Source organism: Mytilus galloprovincialis, chromosome 6, assembly GCF_965363235.1.
Source record: "Mytilus galloprovincialis chromosome 6, xbMytGall1.hap1.1, whole genome shotgun sequence".
NCBI lineage: Eukaryota > Metazoa > Mollusca > Bivalvia > Mytilida > Mytilidae > Mytilus > Mytilus galloprovincialis.
Genome location: NC_134843.1, coordinates 14330095 through 14355720, shown reverse-complemented (window position 1 = coordinate 14355720; position 25626 = coordinate 14330095). Strand labels below are relative to the sequence as shown.

At 30.9% G+C, this 25626-nt stretch overlaps 1 protein-coding gene across 1 annotated transcript; it reads right to left on the bottom strand.

Annotated features, from left to right (window-relative positions):
• Positions 1-2782: 2782 nt before the first annotated feature.
• LOC143079004 (QRFP-like peptide receptor) lies at positions 2783-25362 on the bottom strand. Its single transcript, XM_076254104.1, has 3 exons — positions 25230-25362; positions 24860-24949; positions 2783-4261 (listed from the first exon to the last, which is right to left on the bottom strand). The coding sequence occupies exon 3, from the start codon at positions 4180-4182 to the stop codon at positions 2962-2964; it is 1221 nt and encodes a 406-aa protein (XP_076110219.1). The 5' UTR covers positions 4183-4261; positions 24860-24949; positions 25230-25362; the 3' UTR covers positions 2783-2961.
• Between the last annotated feature and the right edge of the window lie 264 nt (positions 25363-25626).

The window sequence follows — 25626 nt, the reverse complement described above, 5'->3', positions numbered from 1 at the left end:
CAAGTTCAAAAGGTCAAATAGATGTTGATCAAACATATATGCCCTTAGTATTTGTACTTTTAAGGTATTTTGACGGTAGTTTTTGGTATTGACTTATTAACATCGTTTTTTATGGATGATTTGAAAAAGAGGGACGAAAGATAATTGGGGACAGTCAAACTCATAAATCGAAAATAAACTGACAACGCCATGGCTAAAAATGAAAAAAATATAAACAGATAAACAATAATTATAGTACACATGACACAACATAGAAAACTAAAGAATAAACAACACGTTATACCATCTATTGATATGTAGCTATATTCATATGCATATATGTATTTCTGTTGTTACATGTCTTGCATGGATATGTTGGTATCTGTCTTAGTGACGCACTTTCTACATCTGTTATTATCCATATTTACAAAAACATATTGTTATAAACACAAAAGGGATTTTTTCCTTATTTCCTGTGGTGATATTGTTTATGTTCGTGTTGTATATAAATTGATGGTGATTTTTATGTACGTTATGGATGTAAGCGGCAATACAAGATCGATTGTAGTGATTCCGATTGTATGCATTAACTTGACTACAGCTTATAAGACCATCAGCGATATTTGAATAATGGTAAAGAAAAAGTATTACACTAAATCTGTCATTTAAAAACATATTTATCCCGACTGACGTGTTTGCAGATTGCTTTTGCAAGCTTAAGAAACCAATCTAGTGCACTTAATAATTCTTATAATACGAATGTTTTCTAAATGTTGTAAACATTGAATGTGTCTTATGTTTTGAGTGATAGCTGTTATTTAATTATTTATCAACTCAAACTCAAAACTAATCGCAGCTTTGATAAAATTGACTTATTGACTTAAATTCTGAACAGTTTATCTTCAGTTTTCAAGGCGTATGAGTGACATGATGCTTATTGATTGATTGTTAATTGCTTAACATCCAGTGACATATATTTCATGCATTTTCAGGACGAGAAATGATGTTTAAATTCTTTTCTTAAATATAATTTCCTAATGCAGAAAGAATAAAGAATCGTCTTGAATAACAATTCTTGTGAAATACATACAACTTTAAATCTGATGATATTTTCCTAAAATTACTAGATGGAAGCATAACAAAATATTACCGACATGAATCCAATATAATCAACTTAACATGGTGTTAAATACTTTGACCCTGCACGTCGTGCATATACAAATGAAGAAAAACATTTGTCTTGTCAGAAATTGTATATAAAATAAAACCATGGAAGAAAAATTCCATATATAGATATAAGAAGATGTGGTATGAGTGCCAATGAGACAACTTTCCGCCAAAGTAACTTTTTGTAAAAGTAAATCATAATACATGTAGGTCAAAATCAGTCTTCAACGCTGAGCCTTGACTCACACCGAACAGGAAGCTACATGTATAAAGGCTCCTACATATGACTAGTGTAAACCCATTCAAACGGAATGATTGTTAAGACATATCAACAAATCATACATATAAAACGTTCTATTTCAAGTTTTTTTTATTATAAAATGTAAAATAGGCATTTAGCACTTAAGCCTTCATTGATAAAAAACAAAATATGATGCAGTGTTAAATGGAGAAATTGGAAGGAAAAGTTTTACTGTATTGAAGCTAGTAAACACACTAAACATCATTTCTCATTTTCGAATTTTACTTTATCGGTTCAGAAACGACGATGAAGACCTTGATAATAACACGTTTGGCATACCGTAACATGCTCTGAATCAAAAATAAAGGAATCCCAAATTAAAAAAAAACAATATAAACTTAATGCTGTCAGTCGTCTGCCAGGAATGAATTCAATTCACATACAATAACCTTTGAGGTGATACATACATGTATGTAGTTATTATGATGAAATAAACTTTCATCCTGACATTTTCCATAGTTGTTACCCTCTTTTAAAATGTTACGTAATAATGAATGAACAATGTGACATGCTCCGAAAGTTATTGTTTGCATCAATTTGTTAAGAAAAACAATAAGGATATGTATCAGATAAATTGTCTCCAAACGGTATTCTGAAAGCGACCAAAGCACCACGTTCAGCAATAAAGATATCTATATATCATATTGCGGTAATGAACTAGAGGCTATAAAATATGACAATCTTTCAACGATTCCAAAGTCTATCCGTTATTAATCAATTCGTTCAGACGACGAAATATCTGCAAAAACATTTCCTTCTAAATACAAAAACAATGACATAAAGATGCAAAGATCATCGCTAAAGCTTAAAGCCGGCTATACCGGATGGACTTTGATTGTTGACGAAAGCCCGTACGCTGACCTGTAGGTGTTAATGTTTGTGTCATTCGGTTGCTAATGGAGAGTTGTCTCATGGGGAAACATACACACAGATTCTTATTTTAATAATCATGCATTGTTTCTATCAATGTTTTTTCGTCCTTGAGTTTGCATGTAAGACGTTCAAAAAATCAGATTCCCGTTTTCTTTATGATTTTAATTGGCGACTTTTATAAATAATCTTCAATGGCGGTTATATTTTTGTAGAGTTTATAAACCTTAATTCCTGATGATGCCGAATCTTCAATAAGTGGAAACGTAAGCATAAGAACAAAAGACGGAACTTGCAATTAAAGTTGTATATTTTATTATTCTGCAAGAAAGTCAAGTGTCAAGTGCCAAATAATCATTTGGACTAAGTCATTACGGTAATCTGGGCAATCAGATAACTTCGGGTGTTCAATGAAATTTTGAATCACGCACAACCTTTTGTGACTATATATTTTTTTTTTCATCAAAGCTTTTTTCTAGTTATTCTTAAAAAGAAAAAAATATATGGTGGAACTGCTTTTGTCAGAACTCAGTTTTTAGTTTATTGTACAGAAAATCATGTTTCAAATAAATATATTTAATATTTACATTTAAACATTTTTAACAGTAACAATTTGTTTTACAATTTTGATTAAACAATAACAATTATGATTTTAGTGTACCTGTTATCACATGATCATGATGATCGCGAGATATCGCTGTTTCCAAACTATCGATAGGACTATCCTCACTTGATCTGAATCTAATAGTTAACAAAGCGTTCGAACCTCTTTTTGTGAGTTGTCGTTTACAACAAAGTTTCAGGAATGCCTTTCTAAAACCGGTACTCATAAAACAGTAGCACACCGGGTTCACAACAGAGTTCGATAGACCAAGGACTTGAAGCACCGGGTAAATATACGTTGTCACAAAGCCTGTAGAACTCATGTCGCTTAAATTTGTGTCAATCCAAATATTCACAATGTAATATGGCAGCCAACAAATACAAAATATACTAACTACAGCAATCAACATTTTTACAGTCCGACGTCTCTGACGTAGAATCCGTTCAGCTTGATAGCTATGTCCCCGTGATGTTTCTATAAAAACTTTCCCTTCATCTCCCCATAATGTCATTCCTATCCTTGTATAGGCTAAAACCATAACAAAAAGTGGAATACAAAACAATAAAACAAATATGAATACATTGTAGAATTGTTTATATTGTAAACGGATCCATCCTTCGGAACACGAACGTTTCTTAAAAGATAAAAAATCTGTCACCTGTACATGGTTCACCACCAATAAAGGAACAAAAGCCGAAAATGAAAGTACCCACACTGATACTAACATTAAGTAGATTTTTCTCTTTGAAAAAATAATTTTAGCTTTGAGTGGACGATGGATAGCAAAGTATCTGTTTATACCGATGAATAAAAGGCTTAGAGCACTTACTGCCACGGCGGACCCTTGTAGAAAAGGTGCAAGTTTACACATAACAGTTCCGAATATATACTCTTTATAAACATACTCTCCAAGAGTAATAGGAATGCATATTAGAGCAACAAGTAAATCTCCTACCGTCAGATTTACAAGGAATACATTGGTTAAAGTCCGCATATGTTTGTACTGTGCAACAACAGCAATTACAAAAATATTTCCCGTTATTCCAAGTATAAAAGCAATGGAATAAAGCACTGCTAATGATATTGTCATAGGACTCCATGTTCCAGTGTCTTTACCTTTATTACCAAAAAGTTCGGGAAACTCTTTTAAAATATCCTCGTAATCAAAATCCGCAGAAAATTGAAATTCTGAAATATTATCTCCAATATAGTCAAATAATTGTTGCGTTATATTTTTGACCGGAAGCATCGATACGTTCATCGTGTCCGCTGTCTTTACTATTATAGTTGTGAAATCTTCACTTCAATCGATAGTCATTCCTCTGCTGTTGGTGATTGCTCTGAAAAATATATTCATTGCAGAGGTTGATAACGACAAGCTATAATCCTTAAATTAAACCACGTAATTGAAAGTGACTTCGTCATTATGGTTTTTTTCTTTGATTTGAAAAAAAAATATATACTTTTGATTACATTTTATGATTCATAACAACTAAGACTTTCAAGAAATCAGTGCAAATCATACCTAATTAAGACAAAAATGACAAGTATAACACGCCCGCATTTAGAAGAAAGAACACATATGATTACACAATTTCTTTTCGATAAAATGTTACATATCTGGTCAGGTACATTCTCTGATAAACTTGAAACAAGTCAACTTATGAACACAACGTACATTTGTCCGCATTTTAACCCTTGAACTATACACCTTTGATGTTAACGTATCTTGTAAACCAAAATCTATACATACAGTTTAACTTTGAAGAAGTATGTATTATTCATTGTTCATTTATTAGCAACTAATACAATGTATTTATTGGATAGAATTTGATTATCCAAACATTTGATTTATATTCGATTGATGTATAGAATCTGACATTTTAAAAGCAAATAAAATGCAAGGAAATATTAATCTTAGATTTACTCCTCCATTTCATTTACAATTCAAAAGCATAGAATAACTTTCAACGTTTTATCTGCGTCATTATTGTTTATAAAATATTATTATAAAAGATTAAGTTTAATCATCAATTGTAAATGTGGATATTGTTCCTTTGTTTTCCATTTTACGTTATTTTGAAGATATAAACTCGAAATTTGATCGCATATATGCAACCAAAACATGAATTAATTGCACAAGTTAGTTTAGTTTAAACATATTTTATTTACTCAAAGTAAAATGGATTGGACACAAGTAAACCCTACTTAATAAGTCCGCTCCGAATAACAATAAATTACAATATAATATCAATATGAGCATGCAATAATTTAAAATATACAATACTTTACGAGTCTATCAATTAAAAAAGATGAAACATTTTAAATTTAGTAATGATGACGATGATGAAGAGGATGTACCACAAATATACTTTTTCTACATACCAAGAAATCTTCAGACCTTTTGATAAATTCGAATACATGTTAAAAATGTATTGACGTTTGTCCATACGAGAGGGTCAGATAACCAGATGTTAATAAACTTAACATTCAGTATATTAAGCTCATCATGAAACCATCTTAGATTGTTCATCAGAATTTCTACCTGGTGTGTATATGAAGAACAGTCAAAAAGGAAATGGTGTACAGTCTTAATGTTGCATCCACAAAAACAAGATGGATCAGCAATTATATTGACTCTAAACAAGTCATAGTTCAAGAAAGATGAGTAGCATCTGGATTGTGTTGGTAAACGTGACGTCATACAAATGAAAACTTACAAACTGGAAGATAATATGGTACCTGTACGATTCAAATTCGGATAAAATAACATTAAAACTGCGAATTCGATGTAGGTGTTGTTTTATTTTCGATTATATAGCAGTATTCGAACATTTGTTGATTCAATCAATTCAAAATGGCGGGTCCCTCCTTAGTTACGCCTGGTCAACTGTGGATTTGACGGCAACTTTTAGCCAATGAAAAAAATTGTTACATAAAAATTGCATTAGAATCATACTTTGTTTCCTCTGTTCATATAGATTGTGCCTAGGTTCATCTTTATTTGTAGTATATTTAACCTGTTTGCACAAATAAGTGATGGTTTTATTGCACTTGATTTATACCGCTTGGTTTTAACCATTGGTTTATATTTCTTGTCTTATACCACTTAGTCTATACCTCTTGGATTATGCCACCGAGTCTATACCGTTGGGTTTATAAAATCGAGTCTATACTACTGAGTCTACAATACCGCTGAATAAATAACCTGATTCTAAATCGCTTATGGAATATAGTACTGGGTCAATACCGCTAAGTCTATACCACTAGGTCTGCATCGCTAATTTTATACCACAGGGTCCATACCACTGACATATTCTATACTGCATGATATATGTTACTTGATTAGTATACAGTTTTAATGGCCAGATGAGGCACGCCTCCGGGTTCTCGCTGTATTGAAGACCCAGTGATGCCCTTCTGCTGTTTTCTGCTCTTTGGTCGGGTTAGTTTATATTCTTAATGTTATTCGGGATACAAAGTCTGTGTCATTTTCGTCTTTTGTGGATAGTTGTCTCATTGGCAATCATACCACATCTTCTTTTTTATATCATCTACATATAGCAGCAACAACATTATGCAATTCAAGGAAACACAACAAAAAAGGTCAATTTGCATTGTTGTTTATACGCATTGGAAAGCGCGCATCGACACATGATGATCTTTAATATTTTACAAAGAGGATTTAATCCCTATCGTTATAATATATTTCAAGACTACTATGGAATTAATGCGCATGCTCACATTTGTTGATAAGTAAACTAGCTACTTTCGCTATACATTGTTACAGTTATGACTTCACCGAACAAGTATCGTAACCCTTGTCAGGAGAGGAATTATAATTACCACTAAGTTAAATATCTATCAAAACCCAAATAATGTTGATGGAAACATTTAATGGTTACTGTACGACCCTTATGAGTTGTGTTTTAATTTATTCAAAACAGAATCAATTTAGTACCAATCATGAAAAACAAAATGAAAAAATCCTAATGTGGTACCGGTGTTAATCAAATTGATAATCTTCAAAAATAAGAGTATTCAAGGGATCAACGAGCTTACAGGGATCAGTATCTAAATTAACAGTTAGTAAACACACCTTCAATTTATAACAGTTGGAAAAACACAAAGTTATTGAATTCAAATAACGATAGTTGATATCAAAAAGTATCTGATTATAACGAGTTATCCAAAAAAAAATCAGTTTCCGGTGTCAAACATTCACACCAGGTATCTTGAAGCTTTCTGTATGCTTTAGAATTGAATTAAATTCTGCAAACAAATAATTTGTATTGGAAGATGTGGGTGTTCTTTGTAATGTAGAAAATATCAGAAATTCCCGTTGTCGTGGGGATTAGTCCTTTGTGACATTTGAAGGTCATCGTTGAACTTCATTTTCTGTGTTTCTTTAATAATTTAACTGCTTTACCTAAGAAATTGCCATTTATACTGACATCTCCATGGGCAATATGTATACGGGCATTTTTCAGTAAAAATATTAAATAGTAAAAAAGAAATCAACGAAATGGAATTGTAGCAAGTCTAAGTAATATCCAATTGAAATGTAACGGTTTCGTAACACACATACTATATGTATTCTGTTATATTTGTTATTCTCATAGGATTTTGTCTAATGCTTAGTCCTTTTCTGTGTGTGTGTGTGTGTTACATTTTAATGTTGTGTCGTTGTTCTCCTCTTATATTTGATGCGTTTCCCTCAATTTTAGTTTGTTACCCCGATTTTTTTTGTCCATGGATTTATGAGTTTTGAACAGCGATATACTACTGTTGCCTTTATTTATACTAGGATACTACCAGGCAAAACCAATTAATGCATTTTTATATCACTTACTGTTCAGTATGATACGAGTAATGTAGTTTCATGGGGAAATAGATACACCGTAACAAGCCCAACCATGTGAGAATTATAGCTGACACACGTTATGAACATATATATATAAATATGGATTATCTATGGTTTTGAAAACAATAGGGAGTTTCACAGCTTCAATCTCACAATTTTATGAAAGCCTGGGACTACTTAAAAAAAACAAACATTTTAAATGTCCTTTAAGTTATTATTACAAAATAGTAAGATTGCAAATAAACTCATCATAGTACCAGGATTGAAATTTTGTATTTGCACCAGACGCGCGTTTCGTCTACAAAAGATTAGTCGTTAAAACGGAAAGTCCGTAATGAAATGCCAAAATTAAAAGCTCAAACACATCAAACAAATGATTAACAACTGTCATATTTTTGAATTGGTACAAGCATTTTCTAATGTAGAAAATGGTAGTCATCTATATTTTTATAATACATCCTGTACATTTTGTAATAGAATCGATTATTACAGTACAACAGTAAAGAATTATAATTGATTCCATGTTCCCGGGTCAAAATAAGTCTGTATTCAATTTCTTCAATCATCACGAATGGCATTGCCAATAAATTCGTTATGACTATTCACCTAGCAATATCAGAAAAAAATTATGTTATATAGGTTACACTGATAAAGTAAAACTTTCCTTTCAATAATAAGCATTATAGGTAACACAATGAGGAATGTGGTGTTATATATCATTCCTGTCTATTTATACCACTAAAATAACACCATCCCTATTTGTTAGCCGGTATGACGTAAAAACGATGAATCAAATAATTCAGCTTTTTATATTTATATAACTAGTATAGGACAATTGTGTGGATTTAAACATTACACAATTCCAAACTCATAACTACATGTATATATAATATTGTCGATAATTAATAAGATCCGGATCGAGCACAATACCGATACAAATATATAGACATATAGCATATGACATACGCACATTTAGTTACCGGTTGAAGCAATAATAAGCAAACCAGAATGAGTTAAAAAAGAACAGAGGGATTTTGAATGCAGAGAAACCTGTACACCTTATAAACTGCTATAAACAGTTCCGTATAAAACAGCCATGAAAACACCTTATTATTTACATAATTGGTGAAAAAGAAGAAGTTTTTTATTGTAATTGATAGTAAGAATTAGTTTCATAACTTGAAACAGGTTAAATGATCAAAATGATGTGAAGAATATTGTAGAATTATCTGTTCTAAGGATAAGCACCAATGTAAAATTCCTAATATTTTGAAGATTAAAATCTTATTTGTAGCGATTGTAGTTCTTTTCAGAGCATGTAAATATAATAGTATCATGAACCCGACTTTTTCAAAAGACCAGGAAAACATCTATGAAATTAAGTCTTGTTTATATATCTGAAACAAGCCTGTACAATGGTAGGCATTGCACATGCTAATTCGTATAAACATGACTTGATTTCAGATTTGTCATGTTAAGATTTGGCAATTTATTTTTTTTATTATCTTTGGTAAAAATGTTAATCATTATTCCTCAGTACCCTAGTCAATGCTGGGAATTTCAGATTCGATAATCAATGAAACGGTTGTACGAAACGCCTATCGGAAACATTGAGAAATTTTTAAAGTTATCTAGTACTAGTAAATAAATGCAGTGTTAATTTTAATTTTATATTTCAAAATATTCTCTGAACTTAATTTGATTACGGAATTCCTAATGCACACTGTGTTGAGGGTTTAGATTGCAATACATATTTACCATGAGTCCAGCTACTGTGAAAAAAGTTCCTTATCCAAGGTCATGTTATGCCGATCCTTTCGAACTTGTTAATGTTATAATAATACCCAGGCTTCAGGCTATCTTTTAACTGATTGAACGTTGTCTGATAATTTCTATTAGATTAACTTGATTTTTCTGTGATAACAATTTTGAAGTTACCAACGGGGTATTGTATTTCAATGCCATTATAGAATCTCTCTTATAGTCTGGCTCCAGTAATTAAGCTATCATTAGCTTATTTCTCAACCCATGTAAGATTTCACACCGAACTTCATTCATTCATAAAAAAAAAAATGCGTGGTAGTACGTTGATATTAATTGAATTTTGTGTTTTTTATATAAGTCAAGATCGGATTGAAGATATTCTATGAATGAAATAGAACTCTTATCTTTTTTATACTCAGCATAATTCAAAATGCTTGCTCTGAAGGTTTTATATTATTTTTTCATTTTTTATAAAGCATTACTTTTGTCACTGACAGAATATTTATATATTCAAAAAGGTGTTTATTATACTTGCCCTTAATCTTGTTTTGGTGTTCTTGTTTTTTTTTATATGATTCCAATAAAACTTTACCCGATTTTTTATGGCTGGCATTATGATTTTACATGAAACACTCATGTTTCATAATTTTTGTTTTTGATAACGTTCAGATTTCACATTACACTACACGATTTATTCATTGGTTATTTCATTAGAGGTTACAATAAACCATTATGTTTTATGGGCGCAGCTATTTTATGAAGATGACATCGTATTCAGAATTTAGAGTATAGCTAATCCTGATTGGTTGATGTATGCGGCCGTTATTATCAGAGACTTCAATATTCTATTCCACAGATTTCATTTTATTCGTCAAATATTGTTTTCTTTTACGAACAATATTTGCACAAATTTCGCAATTTTGCATTACTTGCAAAATAAAAGAATAGCACGAAGATCCATACTTTTATTTTATATCAAAAATAAAACATGCATTTGGGAAAACTCTACATTCCCGCATACTTTAAGAAAATTTTCCCTGAGAAAATATACAAGTGATCCGCCTTAAATGAATGGGAAGAACACATTTAATACACTGTACTAACAAGATAGGAAATGCACAAAATATTCTCTGAATAAAAATCGCCACTAGCTTCATTTTTGTCAAACCAATTGGAAAAACATTCGTAATTTATCTAATTCACTTTTTTCATCTCTTTTTTTTTCTCGGGATTAATCTGTTATCAACCTCTTGTGAAGTGTTGCGCATTGCTCTTAAAGCTCAGACAATCTGATTATGATGTAACAAAACGTTATTAAGACTTATGTATGTACTCTTATCTGAGAATTTAATTTTGTAGTAAAGCAGCTTATACGTTTGCACCTGCTGTAAACTGTAAGCATTAGGAAAGAAGACGTTGTCTTCCATTCGAGTTACTATGTTCAAGTGCATAAGGTTTTTAACATAATCAGTTATGTAGAGCCACTAAGTGTTAACCAGTCGAAAGGAGTTTTCTTTTTTATTCGAAATAAATAAATACAAAATACAATTAAATATTTGAATATATAGCGCGAACTTCCAAATCCATTTTCACGAAGTTTTTCTTCTATCTATTCACTGTTCATATGAATACGTTCAAGAACAAATTTATTTCTAAGCAATTGATATTTCAGAAGCAATGTTTCTAAATGATAAACGTCTAATTTCCTTTGAGCGTTTTCCGTACATTAATTTACACATCTGTTTTGGCTTGATAAGTGATTGAATATACTATGTATATATAAACGGATATTATTTAAAAGCAAAACGTCGGAAACAGAACAGAGCAATGACCCAACATCTTTTTACCTTATTACATAACAAATTTTTACAGACCGTTACGTCATACATCACGTCAAACGTCTGCAAATGTTCTTGCAGCTGACATTTGAAGAGAAATGTAGATGCATGTATTTATTTGAAAAGGAAACAGTTACGCCAACTTGATTTTTTAAAGTTCAATGTCAATCTTTGACATCAATTCATTGACGACACATATTCAGTAACGGCGTTTATATGTTACATGTGGTCATTTTTTAAAGAGAGGTAACGGTCCTATAGGTTATGTCTTTTAGGTGGTCCCATACCCTTAGAATACAATCAATTTGGTTTATTTAATTTTCAAGAAATTTTGACAAAATTTTTATGCTTTACTTTAACCCATTGACAAAAATAAATGAAAATTTGAACCATGCAGTTGTCGGAAATATTACGTATAAGTTTGTCAAACACTTATTTTGATAATTGAGAAGCTTTTTATTTCGAAAACACTATCACGTGACCTAGTTTTTTGGTGGAGTTCGTGTTGTTTATTCTTTAGTTTTCTATTTTTTGTCATGTGTGCTGTTGTTTGTTTGTCTTTTTCATTTTTAGCCATGGCGTTCACTACAAACCATTAAAGTCTGAAATGGCCTATATCTGTACTCGACTGTACTGATTTTTACTCGACCAGTCTGAATTGGTCTGACTTTTACTTGACATTACTCGACCCCAGTCTGAACCATACTTAACTGTACTGAATCGTACTTGACCCTTATCTTTGCCGTTGAAAATAGTCTGAACTATTACTCGACCAGTCTGAAACAGTCTTAACCCATTCTCGACATGTACTCGACCTATTTTTTCAGTCGAAACCATACTTAACCAAAGGTCCGAACAATACTCGACCAGTCTGAACCATACTAGACCAAAAAACCTCTACTTTTTTAACTGTTAAAATAAATTTCTTTTTAACTGACATATATAACAACAGCCAACAAAATTTATAAAAAAAATTAACCTTATAAAAGGAATATATCTCTGATTATATTTGGGATAAAAAAAATATATTATATATAACTTATATCAAAAAGGGATAAAATTAAATAAATAAATAAAATTGTTTTTCTGATTAGTGGTGAAATATAAAGTATAACCTCTGCTTGGGGGCAAACTCATAAATAAGATCACACCTGGTCAGAGGTATTAAATTCTAAATAACATTGATTCAAAATTGCAACATCCTGTTTAATATAATAACAAGGCCTTTCGAATATACATGTATGTACTAGATAAGTAATACACGAATTTAAGAACATAGGGCTTTCTTTTTACCTGTAAAACACACATGTACTGAGGTAATTAGAACATATTAAAGTGCTTTATGTATGCCATGTTAATTTGACAAAAAAATACTTAAATTAATTGAATTTTTTTTTTACTGTTACTTTGGAATACATTTCCTTTTTTAAAAAGGTTATCAAGGATTGCTATGGAAATTCTATTATCATGATTATATTAAATTCTTGGTTTAATAAAGCAAAACAATTTAGCTCTCATTTTTTTTAAAATTTATTAAGTTGTTTTATATACTATTTTATAAATATCTTAATAAAAAAACATTCACTGCATTATTACCTGAACTCAACTGACACCATAAATCTATACTAAGATTAAGTTAATGGTGAAAATAGTCCAGTTACCATAAAAACCTTCGAAATATTCATAAAATTTTGAATAATATTGAAAATATTAGTCCCAATTCAATTTTTTAGATTATTTGAACAGCTTGTTTTATTTATATTTTAAAATTTGATATATATTATTATGTAAGTGTTGATTAATATTGAGTTGAATTTATATTATGACTGATTATTGTGAAATTTTAATTTCAATACTGTATTGAATACATTTTTAATTTCAAGTTGTTCAAATTTCATTTTTATCAAAAAAATTCCTAAATTGTTAAATATCAGTTGATAGATACAAAGAATAGGTCTAGGTTGGTTAAGAATATGTCTAGGTTGGTTAAGACTTGGTCGAGTATGGTTCAGACTAGGTCGAGTACGGTTCAGACTAGGTCGAGTACGGTTCAGACTAGGTCGAGTACGGTTCAGACTCGTATAAAATGGTTAAGTACTGGTCAAGTACATATTCAGACTGTTAAGTATGGATCAGACTACAGTCGAGTATTATCAAGTAAATCTCAGACGAATTCAGACTGGTCGAGTAAAAATCAGTACAGTCGAGTACAGATATAGGCCATTTCAGACTTTTAATGGTTTGTAGTGGTTGTCAGTTTGGTTTAGATTTATGAGTTGACTGTCCCTTTGGTATCTTTCGTCCCTCTTTTATCTGTTACAGTAATGCTCGAAGTGTGTTACGATATTTCTTCAATCGGGTCAGTTAAATTTTAATATTTAAAGCGCGAGGCTTGCTTAGTTTTTTTTAATAGTTAAAACTAAACTGTTGAAAGTGGAAACATAACGTAATACACGAATTATGCCTCGGAATCTGTTTCTAAATTGATTCTAATCCTTCCTTTTCAAAGATTTATATTTTTTTAAATGTGACGTCATCAGGCATCAGACATAGTCGCCTTTTTCATGACGCCACAAATTTGGAAGAAACCAAGAAAATTTAACGTCATATTAAAATTCCGACCAATATTTTGCCGATAATAGATATTTCACTAGTGATGGATTTCTCACACCGATCAACAAATGTGAATATAGCAAAAACAATTGAGAATCTAAAATAATAATTCGGTATATCTACAATACCAAAAATATCTTAGCACAAGAATATAGAATACAGAAATCAATTTATCTTCGGATATCAGTTTACTTAAGTCATTAAAATCGATTGTCCGATGTAAAGCTAGTAATTCTGTTCTTCTTTTAAATCATCAAAATCTATATCTACCATAGACATAATGCAGGCAAATAAAAAAAAAAACAATTCTTATTTGTTCAATATATATAAACTAACTAGACAAAAGGCTGTTAGAAGATGAAAAGGTTTTAAAGATAAAAATTAAGGAACATTTTTTTAATTTCCTGTTACAAAACTTTGAATTTTTCGAAAAACTAAGGGTTTTCTTATCCCAGGAATAGATTACCTTAGCCGTATTTGGCACAACTTTTTGGAATTTTGGGTCCTCAATGCTCTTCAACTTAGTACTTGTTTGACTTTATAACTATTTTGATCTGAGCGTCACTGATGAGTCTTATGTAGACGAAACGCGCGTCTTGCGTACTTAATTTTAAATCTTGTACCTTTGATAACTATTAACTTATATAATAATCGCATATAATAAGGGATTGGCGTGAACTAAAAAAGAGTGAGATACGGTGCGTCAAAAGAGGTAAGCGTCTGCTGCTATTACTGCAACACCTGCAATGCAAATATACACAAAATGTAACAATTGGAAATTGAATACATCGATACGTCGATTTATGACTTTTTAACAGCGGTATACTACTATTGCCTTTATTCATACAATTTGTCAATTACAGATTAGAAGCCATTTCTGATATTTAACTTTCTATAACTGCGAAGAATTGCATAACAAACTTATTGCATGTGGTCAACCAATTCTTGTTAACGAGTTCAATTAAGAGTAAACGTGGCCGAGGAAAAGTTAACCATTTGTTTTAAAACTGTTTTTAACGAGGCAGTTGGCGAAAACCATTGTACTAGATATGTTGTGTACTTCATAATAGCATCATAATAGGACCTTACAATTCCACAGAATATGTAATCAAATGCGAGAACAAAACCCAGATAATTAGGTGTGTCATTTGTGTATACGCGAAATGTATAATTGACAGAGGTTTATTTGGATATTATTAGGCTATATAAAAAAGAAAATGTTCTAGTCTATCATTGCCAATGAGACAACTCTCTGTAAGAGACTAAATAAATCAACTATAGATAATCGCAAGGCCTTTAACAATGAGCAAAGCCCATATCGCATAGTCAGTTTTAAAAGGCTATGATATGACAGAAGATTGTTACACGTCCATATGATTACATATACAATATAAGTTGTATAAACGCACTAACTACCATTATGAAAAACAAGCTATTGCTCAACAAAGCAGTTTTACATTTTTTTATGTTGATCAATTCGTGACAATGCAGTCCTAATCATTCCTACGGTAAATGTCTAATTAAATATATCTAAGGTTGTGTGGCCTTTCGTTGATCCCGATCTTCTATTTAGTAAGGCTTCGTTAGTTATCTCCGAGTGCATTGTATTGACAATGACAGTATACAGTTAAACAGAATGATGACAGCTAAACGGCCTTGAGAGTAAGATTTCTCCTTTGTTGTTGCTTTCCGAGGGAATGGTAAAGAGACAAGATATTACTAAGATATACCATACTCATGATTGACTTTGCTGTGATTCTAGGTATCTCGAGTTTCAAAAATAACCAATATAGGGAGGTAATCATATATCAAAGTAAAGCCTATAAATAGTAATCACAAAAATACTGAACTCCGAGGAAAGTTCAAAACGGAAAGTCCCTAATCAAATGGCTAAATCAAAAGCTCAAACACATCAAACGAATAGATAACAAATATCATATTCCTGACTTTGTACATGCATTTTCTTATGTAGAAAATGGTTTATTAAACCTTGTTGTATAGCTAACTAAACTTGTATGACAGCTGCATAAAGTTCCATAAAGTACAATCATATTGACAACAATGTGTGAACAAAACAAACAGACAGCATAGGAAAACATCGTCAAAAATAGGGGTACATCAGTCAACATTGTGTTATGATTTTGCTCACTATAAAACAAACAAATATGTAACAAAGAAGCACAAAAGACATATAGTAAAAGCACATTAGCAAAAATGAAAGGCAAGAATACAAAAAATACCATAGTACAATAACACAAAGGCGGGGCAAGTTCATTTCCACGTCATATGTTTCAGGAAACACAAACAAACCTTTAAGTCGTCCAGACGAAGCACATTAGAAAAATGACAGTTATCTATGAAGTTATTATGTAGAAGGAACGTTTACAAATTGCTACTAGATAATCAGGACAATATCTTTGTGTGAAACTGTCCATTTGATGCAAATTTCTTGTTTTAAAAAGAAAAATATTATTTTTTGCAAAAAAAAAAACAACTAAAAAACTGCATTACTATTGAACCAAAATATATTCCTCTTCTTGTCGACTATTTTTATCCTTTAATTTCACGTTCTGATATACAGTATATCATATACTGTTACTAATATGGAATAATTAAACATGTTAAGGATTACTATTTACAATAAAGCTATTGCACCCAGCATTCCTAGTGGTAAAATTCAAGTCATCTCATTCAAAGTTTCGCGGAAGCCACAATGTTTGTTTGTTTAATTTATAACTCTCTTTGCTGTTTTAATTTCTGTATGTTTTTCATAATTTGTGGATAACGCTGTACATTTAGGCTATACACATATTTTTGTAATTTAAATAGTCTATTTTAGATTCTGCAAAGCCTTGTTCACTATGAAAATAAATAAAGTCATATGTTATCATAGTACACACTTATCCAAATTGATATTTTGGTGTCTATTCAATGGTGGTGTATTAAGGACACGATACTGTTTGGACATTTTGTTTGAAAAACTGTATGTAAAACTAACTGACACTGCGGATTGTCAAAAAGGATAACAATATTTTGAATTCGGTCCATTTTGTTGGAATATTACCAACTTAATTGCTGTACACATGGTAAATGGAGTGTTTAGATTTCCTCGGAGTTCAGTGTATATACGGTGTAAAACTGTTAAAAAAAACCGCTGTCATGGTCGAACAAAAAGAAATCACCAATTCACCAACATTCCAACTGACTCCATTTTCAGAAAACGACATCTGTAACAAACAAACTTTTAGCTACCACTTTACAAGCAGAACCAAAAACAATGAAAGTCCCAACTATGTATTGGCTTCCGAAACTACACAAAACACCTTACAAATATAGATTTATTTCGTCTTCAAGCCATTGTTCCACTACTAAATTATCTATTCTTCTTACTAGTACACTTGGTACAATCAAAAACCTGATAATAAATTGTTCAAATAAAGCCTTCGAAAATAATGGAATTAATTACTTTTGGAGTGTCAAAAACTCGTTGGAAGTATTTGATAAATTGCATGCTTATATTGGTGATTTTGAATCTGTTCAAAGTTTTGTTTTTCTACCCTATATACCACATTGCCTCACATTCTCATTAAGAAAAAATTCACACACCTAATTAAATGGGCATTTAAAAAGTCAGAATGTGAATATATATGTTCAAACTCTTTTAGGTCATTTTTTAGTAGTAATAAACAAAAAAACTATGTCAATTGGACATGCTTTGATACTATATCTGCTCTTGAATTTTCACTAGATAACATTTTTGTTCGCTTTGGAGATTCCGTATATCGTCAGGTTATCGGAATTCCAATGGGGACTAACTGTGCACCACTTATTGCGGACCTGTTTTTGTATTGCTATGAGTTACAATTTATGACAAAAATCAGCAAAGACCCATCGAAACAACATCTGATACACAAATTTAATAATACTTTTAGATATTTGGATGATATTTTAGCTCTCAATAATGACGACTTCAGTATGTATATTAAAGAAATTTATCCTGTTGAACTTACTTTAAATAAATCTAATACTAACAATGACCACTGCCCTTTCCTCGATCTTGATATATATATCATAAACGGAAAGCTTAATACTAAAATTTATGATAAAAGAGATGATTTCTCATTTCCTATCGTTAATTATCCATTTTTAGATGGTGACGTTCCCTTGTCACCATCTTACGGAGTTTATATATCTCAACTTGTACGATTCGCTCGTGTATGTAACAATGTTTTAGATTCTAACGAGAGAAATTTATGTATTACTGAAAAATTATTACACCAGGGTTTTCGATATCACAAACTAGTCAAAACATTTACTAAATTTTATCATCGGTATAAGGACATCATTCGTAAATATAGCTCAACATGCAGACTTCTTATACGTTCAGGTATTTCACATCCAATATGTTATGGAAATATTCTTTATAAAACACAAAAATGTCTGTATTCACCTCAGAAGCTAACAAAACTTTTAAATAGACTTATTAAGAAGGGATATAGTTACGATACTGTTGTCGGGTCATTAAAGATTGCTTATTTTGGCGTTAATATTGATTCACTTATAGGGTCTTTGCATCGGAACTAAACACATTTATTCTGAATAAACCAGTTGTTGGCATGACACGGGTTATGTTCTTCTCATAAATGTTATGATGGTATGATACTAAACCCCTCACGGGGAGGATTGTGCCTGATAGTCATATGATGAAGACGTAATTTTTCAATCAGTTTAATTGAGGTCCGGAGCTGGCATGTCAGTTAACTGCTAGTAGTCTGATGTTATTTATGTATTATTGTCATTTTGTTTATTTTCTTTGGTTACATCTTCTGACATCAGACTCGGACTTCTCTTGAACTGAATTTTAATGTGCGTATTGTTATGCGTTTACTTTTCTGCATTGGCTAGAGGTATAGGGGGAGGATTGAGATCTCACAAACATGTTTAACCCAGCCGCATTTTTGCGCCTGTCCCAAGTCAGGAGCCTCTGGCCTTTGTTAGTCTTGTATCATTTTAACTTTTAGTTTCTTGTGTACAATTTGGAGTTTAGTATGGTGTTCATTATCACTGAACCAGTATATATTTGTTTAGGGGCCAGCTGAAGGACGCCTCCGGGTGCGAGAATTTCTCGTTGCGTTGAAGACCTGTTGGTGACCTTCTGCTGTTGTCTGCTCTATGGTCGGGTTGTTGTCTCTTTGGCACATTCCCCAATTCCATTCTCAATTTTATTTTATCAATATATTAAGTATAAGCATGACTTTTTAGCAAAATAAAGGCAGTGATAAAACTTCAGGAACGTGACAACGATTCAGAAATTCAGATTTGACGGCTGCTACTTTGTTAAAGAAACATCTTATTAGTATAAGTAAACAAAACTATATAATTTTGTAAGGTGATATGATTCAAAACGAAAACAAAAACTAATACATCTTGAAATTCATTCAAATATCAAATTGAAAGAAAGGAATGTTTTTACAAAATCAAAACCCAAACAATCCTTTCAGAGGAGGAAAAGTACCTTAAACATAAATGGGACCGATAACATATTGTATAGTGATATACACAATGTACTTACTGGTTAGGTTTACTGACAAAGAACCCTTAACAGACATAAAACGGAAAAGAACCAAAATTGATAATTATAACTATTCCTATCTTAGACAAAACAACCTGAAAACCAACCGACAATTTTCAATGGACAAGTTCCACAAAACCAATAAGAAAATATGACGATTAAGAGTATTCTTCATAACAAATATGTAATTGATCAAATAGAAAATCCAATGAAAGGAGTTCGTTTTATTGATAAAATATGTTAACCTATAAAATACGACTTACTTCATTCAATATTCATAGAACAATATAAAATTAGAGGAAACTAGACGAAAAATGAGAGAATCAGTTATCTATTTAAACAATATATTTCGAGACGTTTTATTGATACCTTTAATTGATACGAAAAGCAAAAGAATTTTAAAGAGCTCCTCAGTGAAAGCCCAACTATACCCTGAAAACATCAGATAAACAGATAAACTTCAAGTTTGTTTTTTTTTTTGCGCAGTTAAAATTAATGTTTTAGTCTGAAATTCCTTGAGAAGGTTTTGATAATGATATTTACAAGAATTTCACAGTTTTCTTGACGTCACCACTGTAACATTTTCTAATAGAAACGATTCATTCACCTTATAAATACAGTTATAATTTAATTTCAGGTTATTGACAAGTCTATCATATAAAAACCTAATTTTTTTTAAAATACAAAGGATGATACAAGCAAAAGAAAGTCAATGATGTCTGCAGAAATGATCACAATCTACAAATTTACGTCACATGCAGTTTAAAATAAATTGAAGCCTTACTAAAGATTATATATCACTTTGAAAAAAGGCATATATAACCTCACTGAGCTATACATTCTGCGAAAATATAGTATGGTTGCATTAATAAAAACTAAGTCTTTAAAGACTGCATATCAGCACCATTCTGTCTTTGATCTAATTGAGGCCTTTTGGCATGTGCATTTTATTCACATGATATACTCTAATTGCAATTGCAGTTTAGTTAATCTAGAAGCATTTATAATTTATTTGATATTAATTAAAATTAAAAAAATATCCCAAAAATGTTTCAGAGGCTTAAGGTACCAATAAGAAACTTCAAGTCTGCAAATTGTAAAGAATTTTAACATAATTTTTGAGAATAACTGAACTTTTTTTTTTATATTTGGAGGAAATTTGCATATGTTATCTAATAGTCGACTTAAGCAACAAAAAATTTCAAAAACTTTGAGGCAAACAAATAATAGCCAGCAAAACATTTCGATAAATGTCAACAAAACTGTTGAATCAATGCAAGCTGCAAGAAGACATCACGAACAGAATTTTAAGTTCAATCGTTGCATTTCCAACAATTTATTTCCGTATGTATTTAGATCTTGAACTTTCACTTTGTGTATTCCATATTGATATTACGAAATAAATTTTATCGTGATGTCTAAGTTCTTAAATCAAGCTGACCAAATATAAATATTTATCAAAGGTGGAAACCAATCAAAGTTGCGTTAAATAAGGAAGTTGTTGAAAAACAGATACCATACAAAATATAAAAACAAAGTCAAGATGACAAATAGAAATATCAGTCATTAACCTTATCTAATATGGATAAAATATGGTTTAAAATTTAGGCATCAAAAGTTTACAAGAGAACAACAATAAATCGGGTTAAGCGTGAACATGGCTGTAATAAGCATAAAATTATTCTGTTATTCTGGTACGCAACAAATGTAATTGTGTCTGGGATTTTTTAAATGTTTCTGGTACTTTCCATTTTTTTCTCACTTTTCATAGGGAAGACTATCTAAGATAAGACCATTATTTAGGGAAATTGTAATGAATTTTTAACTTGATATCATTGATCTATTAAATTTTCAGAAGTCAACAATAACCAAGAGTTGGTTCAACAGTGGAATTATGCTTTACAACTTACTTATATCAATGAGCTTTATTCATTTGATTTTTTTAGTACGGGTCTGACTCTCTCGGGAAAAGTTTGTCTTTTTTTTTTTTTGAATTTTGTTACTTTTTTTGAAAAAATGGCTCTGAAAATATTGCAATGCTGATTATTTCGAATTAATCTGACCCATAAAGGCGCGTCTAAGAAAAGAAACTTGGCTGATTTTCATTTACAATGACAGACCAATAACTAAACCAATCCGTAAGGTTTAATCTGTATGATACATTTGAAAAGAATGAAAGAACACTTTTGCTTTTTGTCAATTTCCATCAACGCCTAGCCAATTAGTCTGAAACCAACACTTATTTTTCATTGAATATATCTACTCTCATATCGGAGACTACTGTTTTATGATAAGAAAGCTTTACATGTTATTAGCGCTTCTACTTAATATTTCAACTTCGTATTAATGTCACGAGTCGGTACATAATCTTGTCAAAGCAATCTTTTTAACCCAGCAAACCGGATGTACGGCATCGCACAGTGTAATTTACCCTTATTAATCCTCTTTTGTTGTCGAATCACTTATTACGTTCAGATATCCCAGCGTTGGGTCGTAATTAGTCGACATCACAAAATTATATGTCATGGTGTATAGAATTATTGTACCTGATCATTTTTCTAAAGTTACACAAAGTAGTAAGGACAAAGGATATTCTAACTCATAAATCATAAACAAATTGACAATGCAGTGTCAAACGTGAAAAAAAGTACAAAAGTACAAAAACATAAACTCGATACTTCAAATATGAAAAATTAGTAGATGTGGTTTGACTTCCAACGAAACAACCCTCAACTTGAGACCAAATGAGTTAGAGTTGGCAATTGTAAGTCAACGTTCACATGTCTGTATTGTCTTAAATCATGTTGCAAAGAGACACCTTTTCGTACTTATGAACAGTCTACATAACCTTTAACAATGATAAAGTACAATGCAGTGTAATAAAATAAATGAAAGACGACATTTATTATCAAATTATACGTAAAGTTTTGTTAAAACTGACTTTCTGACAGAAACTGTTCCAGTTACGTCTCAAATAATAATGATGTTCGTCGGACAAGTGCTATAAAAAGTCCTCTTAGAAATATTACCAATTATCTTAACAGTATCTGATGTAATATATACTTTAGTAAATTGCCTACAACCTTTCAGACATTGCATCTGGTCATTGCTTAAAATAATACTTGTATTTCATTTTCTGTCATAAAACAGATTTCCTTGAAATGATTAATGATACTATATTGATCAGAACTTTTGATTGGGAAAAATGATATCCAAATAATGCATAAATATTGTATAAAATCAATCTAATTAATCATAAAAACAAATCTTATTTCATATTCCGTCTGTAAAATATTAATGCTGCCAGTTGTATATAGAAAGTTATGAAATCAGTCATTAACGTTGTTGTTTGATGGGATATCAGAAGTTGTTCGTAAACAATGAGACATGACATGCAATAGCAGTTTGTCTACCCATAAAATACTTGCCAATGGAGATTAAATGTGATGTTTCTTTAAAAATCACAGACTGTGCGCAGCTAATATGACCTCTGTCGATTAAAGTCTATAAAATCTATTTCCATTAAAAGTACAAAGAGAACGAACTAAGTTAACCTAACGCAGACAATTCACTTTCAGCTTATATATTATCATTACATTTGGCTATATAATATCTACATTACTTGTATCAATGTTTTTAATAGAACAGTCCAGAATTTCTCTGATATTAAGCCTTAGAACTACGAAAGAGATTAGTATAAGTGGTTTTCATGCAGTTTGTGACTACTTATTTTCTCAAATATTTATAAACACAAGGTGGTCAGCTAGTCAATATTTTTAATTTCATGATTCACCACAGTTAATATATAGTATATTATGATATACAAAATTATTTGACAGCAAAACAAATCAGTTTTTCCTTTTCCACTGATCAATGTCAAAATCAAGGTGAAATGTAGCCATAGTTTTTTCTTCTTTTTTTCAGGACGATATTTTTAGTTATTAAGTGCGGTGTAACTAACATGAATGTATTTTGTTATCATTTATTGCGTATGTGCTATGGCTTGGGCGATCTATCAATTAATGTTAATGACGTTCTTAATTACACTTATTACCAGGTTTGTACTTAAATGGGCCCGGTTTGTTTTTTGGAAGACTAGCATTGCTATGTCTTTAGTTTTCTATGCTGTGTTTTATTTACTATTAGTCATCTGGTAGTTATCAGTGTTGTTCCAAATTTTACACCTGGGTTGAAAATCGTATACTCTAAGGCGCAGCTTACTGACATAAATTATTCATGATTTGTTGCTTGCTGGCCTCTTTTGTTTGTAATCTATTGCTTACTATATTGCTTTTAGTTGTTGCTTACTTGTCTAATCATGTATTATTTTAGTTATGGCTTGCTGACCTGTTTTAGCCTTTTTTATGTTATTCTTGCTGGTTTATATTGTTTGAAATTTATTGCTTACTTGTCCACATTGGTCGATATAGATTACTTGTTGATATTATTTGCTTGCTGTTCTATATTGTTTGTGATCTATTTCTTGCAGACCTGACTCATTTGATATTTCTTCTCTGGTGGTCTTATAATTGTTATGACGGCCTCATAAATGACATTTTCTATGGACGTTCAACGTCTAAGGACACATTTGAACTTAAGCAAGGATATGTTTAGCAATGATAATAAAAAGTTGATTTTCTAACCTGTTTGTATTTACTTGACTGTTATTGGTTTTGTAAGGGCTATTTTGTAGAAACGGTTAATTTTTATTTATTCACGGTGTATTTTTAGTTCCACGCATACTAATATTGCTATCAGCTTTCGAAAATGTGACATTCACAAGCAGATATAATTAATTTACTCATGACATCGAAATCTAAATTTCATGAGACGTCAAGCCAATTATTGTCACGATAAACAATCATGTATGCAAGGTTGTCACACAATTTTGTCAATATGACGAAATTATAAATAGCTGTCATACAAGTACTGCCAAACCGGTTTAAACCCACTATTTTCTTCTGGAAATGATTGAATCAAGTCAAGAATATGAAATAGCGGTAGTTCTTTCCTTCATTAGTTGAATAATCGAACGTTGTTGTTTTTTCCGAGGTTTTATGACTTCCCCTATGCGATTTACCTTAACCTTAAGACATTTTTTGTAATGTCAAGTTTAAATTAGATCTACTGTATTATTTTCTTATTTATCAGGATAAAAAGTTTCTTCAAAACATGTTGTTGGTAAAAATAAGTCTTTTCACTTAGGTTAAGATAAACTTTTGAGTGACATATAAGTAGTCATTTAAAATAAGAAAAGAGGATATTTTAAATTAAGAGAACGACTTACCTGATATTTATCATTACTAGCCACCATATACCAAAGGCAGCATAAATCATTTCTTTTTCCTTTTATGAACTTTGAAGTATTCTCATTTAACTGTAACAAGACATATTTTTTAAGTGACAGTTGCATATGACGCAAATACAAAATATTTCAATCCTGGTATCTACGATGAGTTCATTTGTTGAAAGGCATGAAATATTGCATAAAGAAAAGCAAAGGATCCTTATTTTTTTAACAAACAAATATTGACCGCATAAAAACGTATCCAGGGACGCTACTATTACTTTTAAATTGTTTAACACTATTTAAAATTTAACAACATAATTATTGCAAATGAATCATTGGAATTGTTAGTTAATACAGCATAACTTACCTCGTTTTATTATTCCTTTGGTTATCAGTTGAACCAGAAAGCATATGTCATATATATATATATATCTTGTTTAAAATCAATGATTATGTAGTTCTTTTTGTCATCAATACCACACAACACGATATCAGTACATGACACCTGAAATTAATTCATAAATACAATAATATATATGCATGATTCCAAAATGGATGCCTAATTTGGCTGATTAATAAAAAAAAATGTTTAAGTGTCTATTTTAGATTTCCAAATATTTTCAATATGGGTAACTTCGCTGAAAAATAGATAAAAGAAAATTAGTATGCGACTGTCATAATGGAAGGTTTAGATGGCTAATAAACTAGGTTTATTCCACCCTTTTCCACATAAAGATATGCTTGAAACATATATAATATTCAAG